The sequence below is a fragment of the Salmo trutta genome, chromosome 28 (genome assembly GCF_901001165.1).
Source record: "Salmo trutta chromosome 28, fSalTru1.1, whole genome shotgun sequence".
Lineage (NCBI taxonomy): Eukaryota > Metazoa > Chordata > Actinopteri > Salmoniformes > Salmonidae > Salmo > Salmo trutta.
In genome coordinates, this window is record NC_042984.1 from 14319824 (window position 1) to 14339210 (window position 19387).

The 19387-nt window shown below is 40.9% G+C and overlaps 2 protein-coding genes across 3 annotated transcripts in view; one reads left to right on the top strand and one right to left on the bottom strand.

The window, feature by feature from the left end:
• Nucleotides 1-1203, bottom strand: part of LOC115165562 (SAP domain-containing ribonucleoprotein) — a 5244-nt gene extending 4041 nt beyond the window's left edge. For both annotated transcript variants that reach the window (XM_029718760.1, XM_029718759.1), the window contains exons 1-2: nucleotides 1057-1203; nucleotides 460-559 (exon numbers count right to left, since the gene is read on the bottom strand). In XM_029718760.1, coding sequence (XP_029574620.1) covers nucleotides 460-559; nucleotides 1057-1089 — 133 coding nt within the window. In that variant the 5' untranslated portion in view covers nucleotides 1090-1203. The remainder of the gene's footprint in view (nucleotides 1-459; nucleotides 560-1056) is intronic.
• LOC115165560 (uncharacterized) overlaps nucleotides 1-16007 on the top strand; it is a 21324-nt gene extending 5317 nt beyond the window's left edge. Inside the window, exons 2-11 of the mRNA XM_029718756.1 lie at nucleotides 7265-7456; nucleotides 8113-8274; nucleotides 8392-8481; nucleotides 8662-8801; nucleotides 8895-9069; nucleotides 9215-9356; nucleotides 9492-9557; nucleotides 9679-11300; nucleotides 12560-14367; nucleotides 14535-16007. Of these exons, the coding sequence (XP_029574616.1) occupies nucleotides 7349-7456; nucleotides 8113-8274; nucleotides 8392-8481; nucleotides 8662-8801; nucleotides 8895-9069; nucleotides 9215-9356; nucleotides 9492-9557; nucleotides 9679-11300; nucleotides 12560-14367; nucleotides 14535-14778 (4557 nt within the window). The 5' untranslated portion in view covers nucleotides 7265-7348 and the 3' untranslated portion in view covers nucleotides 14779-16007. The remainder of the gene's footprint in view (nucleotides 1-7264; nucleotides 7457-8112; nucleotides 8275-8391; nucleotides 8482-8661; nucleotides 8802-8894; nucleotides 9070-9214; nucleotides 9357-9491; nucleotides 9558-9678; nucleotides 11301-12559; nucleotides 14368-14534) is intronic.
• The last annotated feature ends 3380 nt before the right edge of the window (nucleotides 16008-19387 follow it).

Sequence of the window (19387 nt, forward strand, 5' to 3'; positions counted from 1 at the left end):
AATAAATTTTTAATACCATTTTCCCCATTTCATATGTATATCCTGTATTCTAGTCAAGGCCATGCTATTCAACTATTGCTGTACATATACTATTCTATTCACGTATTCTTCAGATATACTACGTTATATCCACACTGTCCATAATGTCTATACATCACACACTCAACTCCAACATGGCTCATCCTAATATTTCCATATTTCATAATTCCACTTATACTTTTAGATTTGTGTGTTGTTAGATATTACTGCACTGTTGGAGCTAGGAACACAAGCATTCCGCTACATCCGCAATAACATCTGCTAAACGAGGTATGCGACCAATAAAATGTTATTTGATATCAGCTGATGTATAAAGGGCTGTATAAATACATTTGATTGATTGGAAACAGCACCGGGCTTTATTAGAGTATGGGAACCTGGCCCCATGTGTATTTAGTCCATCCATTATTGCATGCTCACCATGTTCCTCCAGATAAGCCTGTAGTCGTGTGATCAGTTCCACTTTGTTGCCCTTCACATCCAGACCCCTGGTTTCACACTCGTGCTTCAGTTCAGCAAGCTGTGGGAGGTCAGACATGAGTGTAGATTATGGTTAGATTACATTTGAGATGATTTCCCACTAAATGGCAATGTTTGCAATTCAAATGTTACTGCCCAACAGCGAAGTTTGGCCTATTCTCAAGCACATCCTGTACAATTTCATTCATTCATTCACTTATAGTCGCGCATGCGCTGTCAGTTGCCAACTTCACAGCAGTTGCAAAGCAAACTTTGGCCCTCGTTGAATAACAAAGCCACCCCAACCCAATACACGCGTGGATATCTCAAACCTCAAAATGCCTTGTTAGCTAGCTACACCGTGCAGCAAGCATGGACTATTTCCGTCCTGTCCGCTAGCATCTGCTAGCTAGCTACGACTCTTTGTGTCCGAAGATCCCCAGCGTGCTAGATCATGATTTACAAAGTAAAGATAGCTAACAACATACAATACCTAATTTCCACAAAATATAATACCGGTATTAGACGTTTCAAACAAAGCTAAAACGGGTTAACAACCTTTAGTTTCTGGAGCTCCACAACTTCAGCCATCTTGCTTTGTTGTAGTGGTAGGTCGTTCGCGAACGAACGACTCTTTCTGAACGGCTCTTTTTCGTGACCGTCGGGAACCGAATTGCAGCTGTGAAAGAGCCGTTCATTTGGCTCCCTGGTTTGTATAGCCTACTGTTATTGATTTTTGGAACCCAGAATCCAGACATCGATTATCTGCTGACAAATTATACAAATATTCACTGAAGATGGTAATTGCTCAGTGCAGGAACAATCTAGTAAGGAGCCTCAGTCTGGTTCGCGCTCATTTTTTTCAGTGCATTACATTTTTTTCTCAATTTGTTTTTGCAAGCCATCTAATAACCTGGTCAGGTAAAAATGTATTTGAACTCAAATTTCATCGATCTGGTTCGAAACCGTTTAGGATTTAAATAATATATTGACAATTTTATCATGGTTTTAGGTCAATTTCTAAGAACTACTGAACGAAAAGCCCGTTGGGCGCAAAAGTAACGGCTCCGTAGGTGAATGGAGCCAAATGATACTGGTCACCGAAAAGACTCGAATGCCCTTTACTACTTGGATGATTAGATGCGGAATCTGTTTCTTCCATCAGAAATCGACCCGTCTGCTTCTTCAGTAAAATCCCAACCGCTTTGAGTTGGTACATTGCTATCATAAATCTTTTTTTGTTTTTGTGTGTAAATTCGGTGTAACTTTAGTAATTTGCTTTGACACAATGAAAAGTATAGCCCAGTTTTTCATGTAAAATATCTTTATTAATAGGCCTAAGTCGTTCATTATATACATTGATACTTACTTTTTTTTATCAAACCGATTTAGAAGGGGGAAATTAAACAATTTGACTCCAATACATGCGATATAATCAATGGAATTTCGGATATGCCAATGCGTTGCGTCACAGATGGTACAGTATTCTAACTACATTATGATGCAAATGTATTGACAAATAATCATGTTCAGAGGCATGTTTCTCTTTCCTGTCATGCTGTGCAATGGAGAACGACGTTTCTAAAAGCAGTCAGGTAAACACTTTTGCTTTCACCTTTGCATTTTGCTAAACTTGTAAACAATTGTCTAGCCTAAGTATTATGTAATTGAAAAGGTAAAATAGGCAATTGTGTACTCCAATAATATGAAGTCTGAACATAAACTGTAGGACTATGTGAATCAAGCCTAATTGCCGCCATCAAAGTGTACAAGTCCCATGCTCTGAACTGAGCTACAAAGGACTACAAAGTGAACTATTCTTGTGTGATGAGTAACCTTGCCTGAAATTTGTGTTATCTGCCAGAGTTAATAATGCCTAGATTTAAACTCAGTGGGCTAACACAGTCTTGTGACATGCAGATTGACCTCGGTTCAAACCCAGTCAGTCTCATGGTTGATGCTAGGCGGTATCCTTGGGACAGTCTATGGATCTTTTGCAGTCTCTTTTGCATAAAATAGATGTTTGAATTTTCAAACTAGTTTTCATTGGGAAGGCAGATAAAGCGTTTTTATCAAAGCAATCACTTTTGCATGTGAAAACACATAATCCTACTCATCACTCCATGAGCTTAATAATTACGTCACTTTTGTTTTGAGCCGACTTCGCCTTCGGCCAGAGCGGGGCACCAGGCTCACCCACAGGAGGTTCCAAAACGAATGCAATCACTTTTCACCAAGTTCAAACTCCTCCCACCGAGGTAACCCGGGCCACATAAACTAACCCCTTCAGTCTTGTGGCGTGGATATGATCTGGGTTCAAACACAGTCAGTCTCATTGGTGCCATTGGACCTTGATCGCACAGTTGATGTCTATCAGCTGCTGGGGTGTTGTGAGAGGAGGTCAAGGGAGGGGTGAAGTGTAGCGGTGGTTCCGTGAACAGAATAACCTTGCCTAAATCTTGAGCTAGAGCCTAGGCATTCGCTCAGCAGTGGGCTAACACAGTCTTGTGGCATGCAGATGACTCCAGTTCAAACTCAGTCAGACACAGTGGCGTGTATTCATAGATGCCAAGGGAAGCCAGGCTTTCCCAAATATTTGACCAATAAAAATATAAAATAATTTCTCTTTTGTCTCTGTGTTATCATAATTATCTGTAAATTCGCAAGTGGCTGAATCTGATTGATTCAGATTTTTTTGTGTGATTTAATTTTTTTGCCAATCAGCATTGAGCTGAGCTCAACTGTGGGTTGTCCTGGTGCAGCAAAATGCCCCCCAAGGGTGGATTTGGCTTCACACCAATCAAATCACATCCTGAGCAAAACATCATTGTCAGAAAAAGGTGTTGATTTCTAGTCTTCTTGTGTTGATGTCTTGCAGTAGCTAGTTTGCTAACCTCTCTAGGGTAGGTGGGACGAAATCGTCCCACCTACTCAACAGCCAGTGGAAACCCATGGCGCGTTATTCAAATACCTTAGAAATGCTATTACTTCAATTTCTCAAACATTTGACTATTTTACACCATTTTAAAGACAAGACTCTCGTTAATCTAACCACACTGTCCGATTTCAAAAAGGCTTTACAACGAAAGCAAAACATTCGATTATGTCAGCAGAGTACCCAGCCAGAAATAATCAGACACCCATTTTTCAAGCTAGCATATAATGTCACATAAACCCAAACCACAGCTAAATGCAGCACTTACCTTTGATGATCTTCATCAGATGACAATCCTAGGACATTATGTTATACAATACATGCATGTTTTGTTCAATCAAGTTCATATTTATATCAAAAACCAGCTTTTTACATTAGCATTTGACGTTCAGAACTAGCATACCCACCGCAAACTTCCGGTGAATTTACTAAATTACTCACGATAAACGTTCACAAAAAATATAACAATTATTTTAAGAATTATAGATACAGAACTCCTTTATGCAATCGCTATGTCCGATTTTAAAATAGCTTTTCGGTGAAAGCACATTTTGCAATATTCTGAGTAGATAGCCCAGCCATCACGGGCTAGCTATTTAGACACCCTCCAAGTTTAGCCCTCACCAAAGTCAGATTTACTATAAGAAAAATTGGATTACCTTTGCTGTTCTTCGTCAGAATGCACTCCCAGGACTTCTACTTCAATAACAAATGTTGGTTTGGTTCAAAATAATCCATAGTTATGTTCAAATATCCTCTGTTTTGTTTGTGCATTCAAGACACTATCCGAAGGGTGAAGCGCCCGACGCGTTTCGTGACAAAAAAATTCTAAATATTCCATTACCGTACTTCGAAGCATGTCAACCGCTGTTTAAAATCAATTTTTATGCTATTTTTCTCGTAGAAAAGCGAAAATATTCCGACCGGGAAACGCTGTTTACGTTCAAAGACAGAGAAAATAAAAACATGGTGTCGCCTCGTGCACGCGCCTCAGTCTCATTGTCCTCTGATCAACCACTTACCAAATGCGCTAATGTTTTTCAGCCAGGGGCTGCAAAGACATCATTCAGCTTTTTGCCGCCTTCTGAGAGCCTATGGGAGCCGTAGGAAGTGTCACGTTCCAGCAGAGATCCTCAGTTTTCAATAAAGAGAATGTAGAAGCCCAAGAAATGGTCAGACAGGCCACTTCCTGTAAGGAATCTTCTCAGGTTTTTGCCTGCCATATGAGTTCTGTTATACTCACAGACACCATTCAAACAGTTTTAGAAACGTTAGGGTGTTTTCTATCCAAAGCCAATAATTATATGCATATTCTAGTTTCTGGGCAGTAGTAATAACCAGATTAAATCGGGTACGTTTTTTATCCGGCCGTGCAAATACTGCCCCCTACCCTAAAGAGGCTAAATTGGCCCTTTCCTAAGCCATGGATGGAGATGGGGATTTGGACTTGAGGTTTTGACTTAATTCTCTGTACAGGCCAATGATTATAACGGCAGTTCTGATCTAACCATAAATTCATGCCACTGCGCTGAGACGATTGAAGTTCAATATGTAGCCTAGTAGACTCACATTAACTAGCTAGCTAACATAGCTGGCTCATTGTTGCCCATGCGAGGAAGTTAGGACAGCACAAATTTTAGCTAGGTAGCCTATGAAAACATAAACTAAAAGTGTGGGTTTGAATCTTGAAGCATGGATTCCGATTGGTCAGACCAGCATTGAATAGACCTTAGCACGGGTACTTCCTTTTTGAGTTTCTGCCTATAGGAAGGGAGGACCAAAATGGAGTCGTGATCAGATTTGCCGAAGGAAGGGCGGGGGAGGGCCTTGTCGGCATTTCGAAAAGTTGAGTAGCAGTGGTCCAATGTTTTACCAGCGCGAGTACTACAGTCAATGTATTGGTAGAACTTCGATAGCGTTTTCCTCAAATTTGCTTTGTTAAAATCCACCGCTACAATAAATGTGGTCTCAGGATATGTGGTTTCCAGTTTGCATAAAGTCCAGTGTTGTTCTTTGAGGGCTGTCGTGGTATCTGCTTGAGGGGGAATATTGACCACAGTCAATGTGTTGGGAGAACTTCAGTAACGTTTTCCTCATTTGCTTTGTTAAAATCCACAGCTACAATAAATGCGGCCTTAGGATATGGGGTTTCCAGTTTTAATAAAGTCAAGTGTAGTTCTTTCAGGGCCGTTGTGGTATCGGCTTGAGGGGGAATATACACGGCTGTGACTATAACCAAAGAAAATTCTCTTGGGAGGTAATACGGTCGGCATTGGATTGTGAGGTATTCTAGGTTGGGTGAACAAAAGGACTTGAGTTTCTGTATGTTATATCAATCACACCATGAGTGGTTAATCATGAAACATACACCCCCGCCTTTCTTCTTCCCGGAGAGTTCTTTATTCCTGTCTGCGTGATGTACTGAGAACCCAGATGGCTATATGGACGGGGACAGTATATCCCGAGAGAGCCATGTTTCCGTGAAACAGACTATGTCACAATGCCTGATGTCTCTCTGGAAGGAGATCCTCGCCCTGAGCTCGTCTACTTTATTATCCAGAGACTGAACATTAGTAAGTAATATACTTGGAAGTGGTGGATGGTGTGCACGCCTCCACAGTCGGACTAGAAGTCCACTACAAATATCTCTTCTCCGCCGGCAGTGTTTTGGCGCAACCTCTGGAATAAGTGAAATTGCCCAGGGGGGGTATGAACAAAGGATCCAATTCCGGAAAGTGAGGTACCGCCGTTCTGATATCCGGCTGCATCTAATAACACAAAACATTTTCTGGGCTAATAATGTAAGAAATAACACACACAAAAAAAATACTGCAAAGTTGCTTAGGAGCTAGAAGCAGAGCTGCCATATCTGTCGGCGCCATCTGTTCTGTTCTTGGGACCTAGCCAACAACACAGCTAACACAATAACTTCAAACTGAAGCTGGAAAGACTGCAAACTACCTGCACTTAGTTTCATTTGACCTTTTTTCAGTTGACATTTCTTTGTATATATCCATAAAAATCATGCCAGCTGATTCATGATTTTGACTGGCTGAGAAACACTGTCTGCCTCTCTCTCGTCCCAACACCCGACCCCTACACGTTCATTACTATGGGACAGTTGGAGATCAAATTTGAATATTGAAACAATGTTGCAAATGTCGGAGAGACAGACAGCAAGGTTTATACAAATCTCTGCTGTTGAAAACTAAATGTTAGTCTAAAAGAAATGTTAAATAATGTCTAGATACTTTTTACAGTGGAGATCAAGTTTGTAACTTCCCTGCCTGGACTGACGAGACAGTGGATTGCGCAGTCAGATGGAACAGAGTAAATAGGCATTTTAACATCATAGATTTAGCCGGTGGTAACTTGTGGAATAGACACCGGCTGGAATTCGCTTTAAACCAATCAGCATTCAGGATTAGATCCAGCCTTTGTATAAAGAGCAAATATCACAACATAGGTTGTAATATGGCTTTTTTACTGTCTTGGCTTCCCCAGTGGTTTTACACATCCACCGCTACTTGTCAGACACAGGTCACATAATTAGAATCTCTATGGCAACAATAGCCTGGGCCCAGATCTGTTTGTGCTCTTGTCAACTTCATTGCTCTCATAGCTAAGCCAAACATCATATTTGGCATAACAGTGAGTGGCAGGGAGTTGATATAAAAAACAAATATACTGACACTCAGGCTATGGCCACAGTAGTTCATTGGGCGTCAACCTATGATGACATATCAGGCTCGCCGCCATGTCATAATGGTCGGATGAACTATCACAGGTGAGTTTGTAAGAAATACATTATTGCTATGTTGCTGTTTTCAGGAGAAGACCTCAAAGCCCCTGTGTCAGATACCCTCGCGACCAGAGAAGCAAACTCGTCCACTGAAAGGGAAGCCTCCTCAGATCATGATAGAAACAAAGCCGTCAGTGAGCAGCAGATTGCCTGCCATGACAACGCTTCCGGTCCTACCTGGGGTCGCCTTTACATTTTTCAGAGCCAGCCTGGGTAAAAAGGTAAGCAGAACATATATTTAACAGGATACAGTATAACATTTTTTAAAAGAACATGCATAGAATAGAATGGTGCAGTAGAATGGAAGAAGGGTCCAGTAGAATGGTGCAGTAGAATGGAAGAAGGGTCCAGTAGAATGGTGCAGTAGAATGGAAGAAGGGTCCAGTAGAATGGAAGAAGGGTCCAGTAGAAGGGTGCAGTAGAATGGAAGAAGGGTCCAGTAGAATGGTTCAGTAGATTGGAAGAAGGGTCCAGTAGAATGGTGCAGTAGATTAGAAGAAGGGTCCCGTAGAATGGTGCAGTAGAATGGAAGAAGGGTCCAGTAGAATGGTGCAGTAGCATGGAAGAAGGGTCCAGTAGAATGGCGCTGTAGAATAGAAGAAGGGTCCAGTAGAATGGTGCAGTAGAATGGAAGAAGGGTCCAGTAGAATAGAAGAAGGGTCCAGTAGAATGGTGCAGTAGAATGGAAGAAGGGTCCAGTAGAATGGTGCAGTAGAATGGAAGAAGGGTCCTGTAGAATGGTGCAGTAGAATGGAAGAAGGGTCCAGTAGAATAGAAGAAGGGTCCAGTAGAAGGGTGCAGTAGAATAGAAGAAGGGTCCAGTAGAAGGGTGCAGTAGAATGTTTATTTTTATTTGTTTATATCCTTGTTCCTTCAGTTGTATCAGCCTACATCTGATTTCAACCTCAGTGACCCAAACTGTCACATTATGAGGCCGACGTACAACAGTTTGCATGACCCAAACCTCAATGAATACTACCATCAGAAGGAAATGCATGAGAAGTTAAAGAAGCGAAACTTCATCACTAAAGAGGACAACGTAAGTTTGAAGTTAATATTGTTGTTTCTGAACAGTGTAGTGGAAGACTAAGCTTTACCGATAGTTAACTCCAGGAGTATTATAGCAGGAAACATTTTGATTCTCTCTCTTCTCAAGGTTGTATGCTCATTAAAGGAGTATAACACATACAAACATTACCTGGATACGGTCAAGACTGACCATCATAAAACTTACAGCAAAAAGTTGGTATGTGGACAGTATGACTGTGTACTTAAATGTGAACTTCTGTGAAGATCACACATGTTATTTTCACGAAAAAATGTGAAATGATCACTCATCACTCTAAAAACAATGTTACTGTAACATGTATTTTATTAGGTAGATAAGTGTTTAAAATGTACAAAAATTGTATTTATCCTATTTAAGAAGGAACAGATACTGAGAATGGTTCAGTTGCAAGAGGAAGGCCATATACCTAAGGATGTTACCCTGGAAGATATGATGGAGTACTTACTGAATAAAGGAGCACAGAACCTGAAGCATCTGCAGTCAACCATTGGTTCCAGGTAGGCAAGAAGTGCATGAGGTAATAAAGTAGAGTTATATAGGCCTACTCTGTGTTGGCAATGTCATGACTCATCTGTTTAATGTATTGATAGGGACGGGGTACAGAAATATGGCCTGCAAACTGCATTGTATGACCAAGAGAGAGAGTTTAAAGAGGATTGGGTTTCTAAGGAGCGATCCAGGCTGAAACTCATTGAAAAGGATGTGAGGCACGATGTGAACAAGGCCAAGTATATGAAAGAGGCCAAAGAAAAGCGCATCAGAAAGGTACAAATGTCACACTTTCATTATACTTCACAAAACTACCCACAATTATTTTCAAGTTTGAATAAATCATGAAAATGAAGAAATCATTTTACCTCAACTTTTGTGGGTGCTAAGTTGCTATTTTTGGACTCTATGTTCTTCACAGAAAATGTGCATTATGGAACAAAAACAGGCTATTCAGTTGAGGATAATGGAAGAGAAATTGAAAAACCTCCAGGAGTTTGAGAAGTTGAGAGAGGCCTCTATCAAACCAAATAAGCTGCTGGAAGAAATATTTGAAAAACCAGGTAAGATTTCATTTGAATTCATCACACAGTTAAGCAATGTTTAAATGACTATGCCAAATGCAACCTACAAGGAGCAGTTGAATGTGTTGTGCTGTATATCATCGCGTATTTTGTATTTTTTTTAATGTATTATAGCATCTGCTCAGCCTGCTCTCAAACCTGCTCACTCCAAAACTGTAAAGAAAACAGTTTCTCTGTCAGGTAAGTACATTTCCTTACTAAAGAACCATCATTTCATTACGAAATATCTTTCAGAGTATGTTCATAGCCAGTGAATGCTAAATTAAATCCATTTTTAATATTTTGTGTGTGTTATTAATAGAGAAATCTAAGGAAAAGCCAGCCATGCTACAGAGGAGACCAAGCCTTGCACCACTCCAGAGGAGACCATGCCTGGATGGTCTGGCACCGCTGAAGGGTTTCCAAGATCCTGTTTTGAGGATTTTCAAAGCCATCGAGGGACAAAGCATCCCAGACAGAGCTCAGCTGAAATCTGTCATCCTCGACCACTTAGGCTCCAAGCTTGTCAGGAAGCAGCTGGCGGAGTCAATCAGGGATGAGGTCAAACTGACGATTCCAGGGTCTACACCAGCGGCACAAAGGGCTCTGAGTGCCAGAATCGCTTACGATGTGTTGAAGTGCGTCTCTCGAGCGGCCAATCCTAGCAATGAACCTGCCTGCAGACTCCGTGGGGGAAACACAATCAAACCCAATGCTCCAGCAGATGATCCAGAACCAGAGGAGTGGATGGCCAACGGAGAAGACATAAACACCTATGTGACAACGTTGATCACTGACGTTCTGGAGGAAGTTCAGGAGCAGGTTATCGTTATGATCCGAGAAGACTCCCCTACCCAATTCAGAGTTGTCTCTGCAAAGGCCAGCCAAACAGCCATTGATGTGGTAAGCAATGTTTTGGAAGACATTAGACACTTATTAAATGAGGAAAACATTGAAGAGCTTGCATTAAACTGTGATGCTGAAGAAGGCACCTCAGGCATATCAAACAGTCAGCCACCTGCAATGACTGCATTAAAAAAGGCAGACAACGTGAACCGCCCAGATTTCTGTTCAAAACTAGAAGGTGTCGCCTGTGACCTTATTAGCACTGCATATGACAGCCTCCTATTCGAGCTGGCTTTTCCTGAGCTTCAGGGTGAAAGAGATGAACAACCAAGCAACTCAAGGGCTATCAGAAGTGACATACAAATCTCTTTTGTAGAAAAAGCTCCTTCCCTGACTCTGGAAATACTTCCCTCGGAGCCAGTGATCTCATCTTTATCCTACTCTCCCGGTTATGGAATGGTGTTTTCATCTGACACTTCAGAGGTTGCAGAAAACAACAGTAAGACAAGCAGCTCAGAGGCCTCTGCAGCTGCATCAACCTCGTCCCAGGAGACGGATACCACAACCACTGTGGAATGCAAAGAAGAAAGAGTAGAGAATGGTAACACCAGTGAAACAGACAACGCCCTTTCTGTCCCCTCAGTCAATACTGAAGAAGTTGTTTCAAAGCCTACTCTCTTGCACAAGGTGAAGAAAGAAAACGCAGCCACCAGATGCGCTTCTCTTCCCAACCTGTATGGACTTGTTGTGGATGCAGTTATGGACCACTTCAGCACAGAACCCTTCAAAGACAGACTGGCCCGATCAGTGAAGAATGAGGTGAGACGCACCCTTTCTATGCCTGAATGTGGATTGTTGAACCTTCAAATTGATAATTACTTTGAGAGGAAAATGCTACAGGATATGCTGAAGGAAGTATCCCGACAGTGCGGAGGAACAAGCTCTAGCACCGTGGCTGAAGAGCCTACAGATGAAGAAGAGATCTACAGACTAGAATCTGCTGCAGCACAACTGATACAGAAAGTTTTCCAGGAGGTCAAGACAAATTTTGTTGTCAAGATCAAGAAGGGTTCTCCCAAGAGATGTCTATCCCCAAAAGTAAGCCAATATATTAATATGTTGTATGTACTGTGTAATGTTGTATGCAACATTTATATGTGCTGTGTGATGCCATGACACTTTTCCTACAAGGGAGGTCATGTACATTGAGTATACTAAACATTAGGAACACCTTCCTAATCTAATATTGAGGGGTGTCGAAAGCGTTCCACAGGGATGCTGGCCCATGTTGACTCCAATGCTTCCCACAGTTGTGTCAAGTTGGCTGGATGTCCATTGGGTTGTGGACTATTCTTGGAACTGTTGAGCGCGAAAAACCTAAGAGCGTTGCAGTTCTTGACACAAAACGGTGTGCCTGGCACCTACTACTATACCCCGTTCAAAGGCAATTAAATGTTTTGTCTTGCCCATTCACCATCTAAATGGCACACACAATGGTCCCAGTGCTTAAAAATTCTTCTTTAACCTGTCTCCTCCCCTTCATCTACACTGATTTGAAGTGGAATTAACAGGTGACATCAATAAGGGATCATAGCTTTCACCTGGATTCACCTAGTCTGTATATGTCATAGAAAGAGCAGGTGTTCTTAATGTATTTGTGTTGATGTTTTATCTGTGTTGATGGTGATCTGATTGATTGTTGATGTGATTGTTGATGGGGATGCTTCTATTTGCAACACAAAGATAAATTCCTAGTATCATTTGTTTTGTGGTGGAAAAAGGACCCAATTGTCATATTTGAGTAAAAGTAAAGATAGATTAATAGAAAATGACTCAAGTAAAAATGAGTCACCCAGTAAGATACTACTTAAGTAAAAGTCTAAAAGTATTTGGTTTTAAATATATCTAAGAATCAAAAGTAAAAGTATAAATCATTTCAAATTCCTTATATTAAGCAAACCAGACACCACAATATTTTTGTAATTTTAATTTACAGATAGCCAGGAGCACACTTCAACACTCAGACATCATTTACAAATGAAGCATGTGTATTTAGTGAGTCTACCAGGGATGTTCTCTTGATAAGTGTGTGAATTGGACTATTTGCCTGTCCTGCTAAGCATTCAAAGTGTAATGAGTACTTTTGGGGAACAGGGAAAATGTATGGAGTAAAAAGTACTTTATTTTCACGAGGAATGTAGTGAAGTAAAAGTAAAAGTTGTCAAAAATACATAAATAGTAAAGTACAGATACCCAAATAAACTACTGAAGTAGTACTTTAAAGTATTTTTACTTAAGTACTTTACCCCACTGCATTTGTTTCATGGCGATAAAGTATTCTGATTCTATCTCCAAAGGTAAGCCGAACAGCCATCAATGCTGTGAGAAGTCTTCTGGGTGACATGGAGACAACTGTGATGGCCAGTGTTCCATGTTCTTGTACTACTTCCAGAGCAGATATGGAAGGAATGCTCTCTGAGGCAACAGGCGAGCACCCAGCGAAATCAATGGCCTCTGCAAAAGTTGAGTTGATCGCTGATGATTTAGTGGAAGATGCCATCGATATGTGTAGTGAAATGATTTTAGACGACCAGCCACTAGCCCTACTACATGATGATCCTGAAGAAGGTCCATCAAATGTTGTTGTTCCTGGACCAATTCAGAGCAGCCTGTCTGGATCTGATGAACGCCACACCAAATCACAGGTCCCTGCAGTAAAGATTGAAGACCATGAGGTAAAGCCAATTTTGATCCAAGACACAGCGCTCATATCTCCAGATGAGAAGAATACTGATGAAAAAAGAGTAAGTTATGTCTTTGACTCATCCCCTAGAAGGAAAGCTCACCAGGCCACCAGAAGCACCTCTTTCCCTAACCTTTATGTCACCCTTGTGGATGGAGTTCTGGACCAAATGAGCACAGAACCTTTCAAAGAAATCCTGGCCCAATCTGTGAGGAATGAGGTAAGACGTTCTGTCTCTTTGCCTCAATTTGGATCGGTGAACCTCAAAAGCGAGGACTGCTCGGAGAAAGACATTATTGAGGATATGTTGAAAAGTGTATCCAGAAAACTCAGTAAAGACCAGGCCTGTCAGTTGACCGGGAAAGCCAGTGAGACCATGAATGCCAATGTAGATGTCATTTCACTTACCCCCAAACTACAGTCTACTGCCAAAGACCTACTCATCAAAGTTCTGGAGCAGGTCAAGACTATAATAATCAATATGATTAGACAAGATTCTCCCAACAGGGCGATTTCCCCCAGGGCAAGCCAGACTGCCATCAATGCTGTCAGCAATATTTTGGGTGCTATGGGAACCTCTCTCATGGCAAGCAACACACCATTTGTTCCTGATGTGGCTGGACTCCAGCCTGACCTAGATGATGTAGCATCTTACTCAACTGAAGCTTTTGAGGGATATCCAGGGATCTGGAAGTCATCCCTGAAGATAAAATATATTGCGTCAGGCCTCATGGACACTGTCTGTGATGACCTACTGGATGAGGATGGTTTCCTCAGACGGAGCGCTGGTGCAATATCCTCACAGGAAGACCTTGATCTTCAGAAGGTAATTACTTCAAAACCAGCATCCCCAGTCAATTGCATGCCTGTCACAAGATGTCTGTCATCCTACCCTGATGCTTTGAAGAATCCTGAAGACATTGAAAATGCTACTCACCTCAGGAGAAGCCTTGACTCTCTCTCCGTAATTGGTGTGCCTACTTCAACCTCAAAGGAAGTTTCATATGGCACAGAATTGAAACTGACCCAGTTGCAAAATGATGTCTCTGCATCATCCTCACTTTATGCCATGAGCTCATTGGAGTTTACCTCCAGTGGATCTGATATCCCTATTGACGAAGAGGCCCAAAGGATTTCCTCCACAGATGAAGAAGACAGTCTGTCCAAATCCCTCCTGACCTCTTCCAAATCAGTCTTCAATGTCTCTGGCCTCGTCCCTACTCCTCCAGAGGGAAAGCCAAAGGTGAGGCTGCCATGGCGCCCAGTGCTACGCCTTAGGAAGGTTCCAGAGCAGCCCCCCAACAAGATGCACATTTACACAGTTTACAGGGATGCTTTTCATTTCCCAACTGAGACAATGCGATCGACCAGTCCATCATCATCCGAGGGAGACTTCTCAACTCCAGAGTCCCAGAGGCCAAGGTAAGACTGTCTTTCTCATAGTCCTAATCTGAAAAGCTTTTTAACACCTAGCCCACTGTTGATATTTGAACAGCCTTGATTCTAAATGTTTTTATTTTTGTAGAGCTTTGAGAACTCTGTTATGAAAAGCGCTGCACAAATTAAATGTATTTTTTTTATTTATTAAGAGCGGTGGACAGCTCAGACAAGGAGTCTATCATTAATATAGACTCATCCAAAAGACTCGTCGCAGAGATAATGCTGTCTGTTCGGGAGGACCTTGTTGAGGCAAAGCAGAGCGAATTGGCCGCACATCTGGCTGCGCTGTCGTCTGACAATGAGATACTCAGCACTTTGGCTCAGAGTGGGACACCCCGCGCCGATTCACGAACTGCCTCCAACACCTCTCCTCACAGCGAGAGTGATAACTGAAGAGAGATTCACATGTTTACTTGGACATAGATGACAGAAGCATTTGCTTACATTATTTTGAATCGCATTGAGCTATTAAAGAATGCATTTATTTTCTAAAAAAGACATAAGCATTTATTTACACTGTGTAGTTTTTCTTAGATGTAAGTGTTAAGTTAGGAATATTAAATTGAAAGTTAGGAGAGAGTAATTATATATCTTTGCTCTGAATGGTGACATTGTTTAAACAGTCTCAAAATTTGACCATAAAATATGAGTACACTTTTTTTTTTACACTGACTTTTATGGTTCTAGCGGGAGGAGAGGACAAAGATGGATGAATTTAGGAGTCACAAGCACCCCAGTAATCCTTATTAACTTTACATTCCTGCCATTTTTCCTGCCTGTAAGCAGTCTCTCTTAACAGCATTGTGTGACCTATTGTTCTGTTGACACAGAAACGCTTCACTAATCAGTACAACTTCCTCTGTATTCCAGTTATTATACCTCAGATTGTTGAATTTATGCATCAAGAGTATTGTGGTATTTTATTCACTGTTTATTCGGGCAAGATTTGATCATTTTTGCTCAGATTATCAGAATATTTTAATACTGAATAGCCTCATTAGAATAGAGCTGCAACTATTTGAGGGTAAATCCCAGAATCATTAGGACTACTTTGGGACATATTGAGTCCAGATTGGCCTAAATGCAATGGGTCAGGTGGTATTTTAAAATGGCTATTCACTTATTAGCACAAGTTTTCACATGTGACACTGTAATCGCCAATGATTTATATATAGGCTACACTAGATGACTAATAAGGCATCCCTCACCATTGTAAAAAGTATTTTGGAAGCAATAGAAATGCATATATTAATGACTACATTTGTTTGTGACACGTTTATCATATTACAGACACCTTAATGCATACTTTTAAATTATATTATGTGAGCTAAAGATACAAAACCATTATTTCCCTGAAGTATATTTTTTTTGAGATTACTGAAGTCTATGTCCCCACTACAGAATACTTAAATACATGTCATTTTATCTTTGAAACATTTAATTGAAATACTGTAGAATTCCATTCATTCCTATGGAGGAATGCTTCTACTGGGGAGTACCAATATGGCAGAGCGGTGTTTTCAAAGCCTCTCAATAGCCAATACATAGCATGACAAATCCAGGGTTTATATACATCACTGGTAATTACCCAATTTTAATAAAAGCTAGTAACATTCTCAACACTCCAGCAGTTTCACTAGACTTCTTACAGTACCCTATAAGAAGTACATCTACTGTACATACCATAGTAGATATTTAGTGGCGATTTTAGCATGTAAATCTTGGTGGGGCAAACTCCCCAATTGTTTTATTGTTGATGCATGCATGGAAAGCTAAACAACACATACATTGCACTATAACAGTGACAAACAGTGACCACAAACTGTTAGGACCTGCATAAAGCTGTCTCAACAGCAGAGCCTTCTTTTCACCACCATGGCATTAATCCTTACCACCACTACACCTGACTAACAGCGAAGCCTTGTCTGGCAGCGAAACAGTTCATTCAGCCTCATTTACTGCCTTAAAAAAAACATAGCAGATATCAAATCAAATCAAACTTTATTTGTCACATGCGCTGAATACATGGCTGACTTGCTTAAACAAATGTGGTTTCTACTGACAATTGAGATGTACAAACTATGGCATAAGGGAACGATGAGCGGATAAGAGGCAATCCGTAATTTCGATAAAGACAGTAATGAGCAAGTTAAGATGGACGTAGTCAATATAACTGTTTGTTCAGCATTTTTTAAATGTACAGCAACAGAATTCAGAACATGGTCTGTTATTACTGTATTCTCCCTGTACACCAAGTCAGAATTGTAGGATAAATAAAGGGGGAATATAAGCAAACAATGAAAGCTCTTACAATATTCGATGATGACATTTCTCTAAAACAGGCTTTAAGCTACAGTTGAAGTCGGAAGTTTACATACACCTTAGCCAAATACATTTAAACTCAGTTTTTTATAATTCCTGACATTTAATCCAAGTAAAAATTCCCTGTCTTAGGTCAGTTAGGATCACCACTTTATTTTAAGAATGTGAAATGTCAGAATACTAGTAGAGATAATTATTTATTTCAGATTTTATTTCTTTCATCACATTCCCAGTGGGTCAGAAGTTTACATACACTCAATTAGTATTTGGTAGCATTGCCTTTAAATTGTTTAACTTGGGTCAAACTTTTCGGGTAGCCTTCCACAAGCTTCCCACAATAAGTTGGGTGAATTTTGGCCCATTTATCCTGACAGAGCTGGTATAACTGAGTCAGGTTTGTAGGCCTCCTTGCTCGCACACTCTTTTTCAGTTCTGCCCACAAATTTTCCATAGGATTGAGGTCAGGGCTTTGTGATGGCCTGTCCAATACCTTGACTTTGTTGTCCTTAAGCCATTTTGCCACAACTTGAAAGCATGCTTTGGGTCATTGTCCATTTGGAAGACCCATTTACGACCAAGCTTTAACTTCCTGACTGATGTCTTGAGATGTTGCTTCAATATATCCACATACTTTTTCTTCCTCATGATGCCATTTATTTTGTGAAGTGCACCAGTCCCTCTTGCAGCAAAGCACCCCCACAACATGATGCTGCCACCCCCATGCTTCACGGTTGGGATGGTGTTCTTCGGCTTGCAAGCCTCCCCCTTTTTCCTCCAAACATAACGATGGTCATTATGGCCAAACAGTTCTATTTTTGTTTCATCAGACCAGAGGACATTTCTCCAAAAAGTATGATCTTTGTCCCCATGTGCAGTTGCAAACCATAGTCTGGGTTTTTTTATGCCGTTTTTCGAGCAGTGGCTTCTTCCTTGCCGAGTGGCCTTTCAGGTTATGTCGATATAGGACTCATTTTACTGTAGATATAGCTACTTTTTTTCCTGTTTCTTCCATCAGCTTCACAAGGTCCTTTGCTGTTGTTCTGGGATTGATGTTTACTTTTCGCACCAAAGTACGTTCATCTCTAGGAGACCAAACGCGTCTCCTTCCTGAGCGGTATGACGGCTGCATGGTCCCATGGTGTTTATACTTGCGTACTATTGTTTGCACAGATGAACGTGGTACCTTCAGACGTTTGGAAATTGCTCCCAAGGATGAACCAGACTTGTGGAGGTCTACAATTGTTTTTCTGAGGTCTTGGCTGATTTCTTTGGATTTTCCCATGATGTCAAGCAAAGAGGCACTTTGTTTGAAGGTAGGCCTTGAAATACATCCACAGGTACACCTCCAATTGACTCAAATGATGTCAATTAGCCTATCAGAAGCTTCTAAAGACATTACATAATTTTCTGGAATTTTCCAACCTGTTTAAAGGCACAGTCAACTTAGTGTATGTAAACTTCTGACCCACTGGAATTGTGATATAGTGAATTATAAGTGAAATAATCTATCAATAAACAATTGTTGGAAAAATGACTTGTGTCATGCACGAAGTAAATGTCCTCACCGATTTGCCAAAACTATAGTTTGTTAACAAGAAATGTGTGGAGTGGTTGAAAAACAAGTTTTAATGACTCCAACTTAAGTGTATGTAAACTTCCGACTTCAACTGAACATGTGCACCACCAAGTCAGTAGGCTAAGTTATGAAGGGGAAAGGGACCAAATTATTATGGTGAGGCACATGGGCTACTAACAGTTTACTACACAACATACACTTATTATTACTTTCTTAGCTACAGTACACATATCTCCCTGGCATATTACATAATTTATGCACCAGTATACAAGACATTTTTAGACTCACAGTTGTGCTGTGCTCAATTGAACAGGAAGGTGGCGCGGCGGTCCTTGCTTGCAAATTTTGTCATGAAACTTTGTCATCAAAGTCTGGCGTTCTCTGGATGTATGGCGCTTTCAAGACAACTGAGAGCTCAGAAAAAAACAATGTTGAATCATGACGTGAGGTCGGAGCTCTAGAAAGAGGTCTGAGTTCCTGACTTGGAATTTCGAATTGGATGACCGCTCAAAACGTATTTTCCTAGTTGGAACTCGTTCTTTTCCGAGTTCCCAGTTGTCTTGAACTCACTGAAATATGAGATTTCCCAGTTCTGAGTTTCCAGTTGTTTTGAACGCAGCAGAAGTCACGCCGGATTGACAGCATGACCAATGTATTCAACCTTTTCTGGCCCATGGTGTTACATGTGAATGTTTATCCTTTTAAGCTTGGAAAAGAGACCCTTAAACCCAGACTGGGACCACACACCCTCCACCGAATAGCAGGGGAAGCAAAATAATGATTACTTTGCAACTCTTGCAGTTAGCCACTGATTCCTTCCAAACCGCTCATGTTGAATTTGTGATTTCCAACTTGTTGTGTAATGTCCAATGGCCGATGAGCACTGATATACGTTTTATCTATAATTTCTCTTCATATCACAAAGATTGAAAAGGATTTGCCAGTAGATTGTCAACATGATTCATGAAGATGACTGCTTGTCTAGCTTGCTAGCTAAGATTTTGAAGGTATGATGTTGACATGATCAGTCCAATCAAAGCTATAGTAGATATTGCGTGATTTTGGCGCAGCTGTCTAAGGCACTGCATTGAAGTGCTGAGGCGC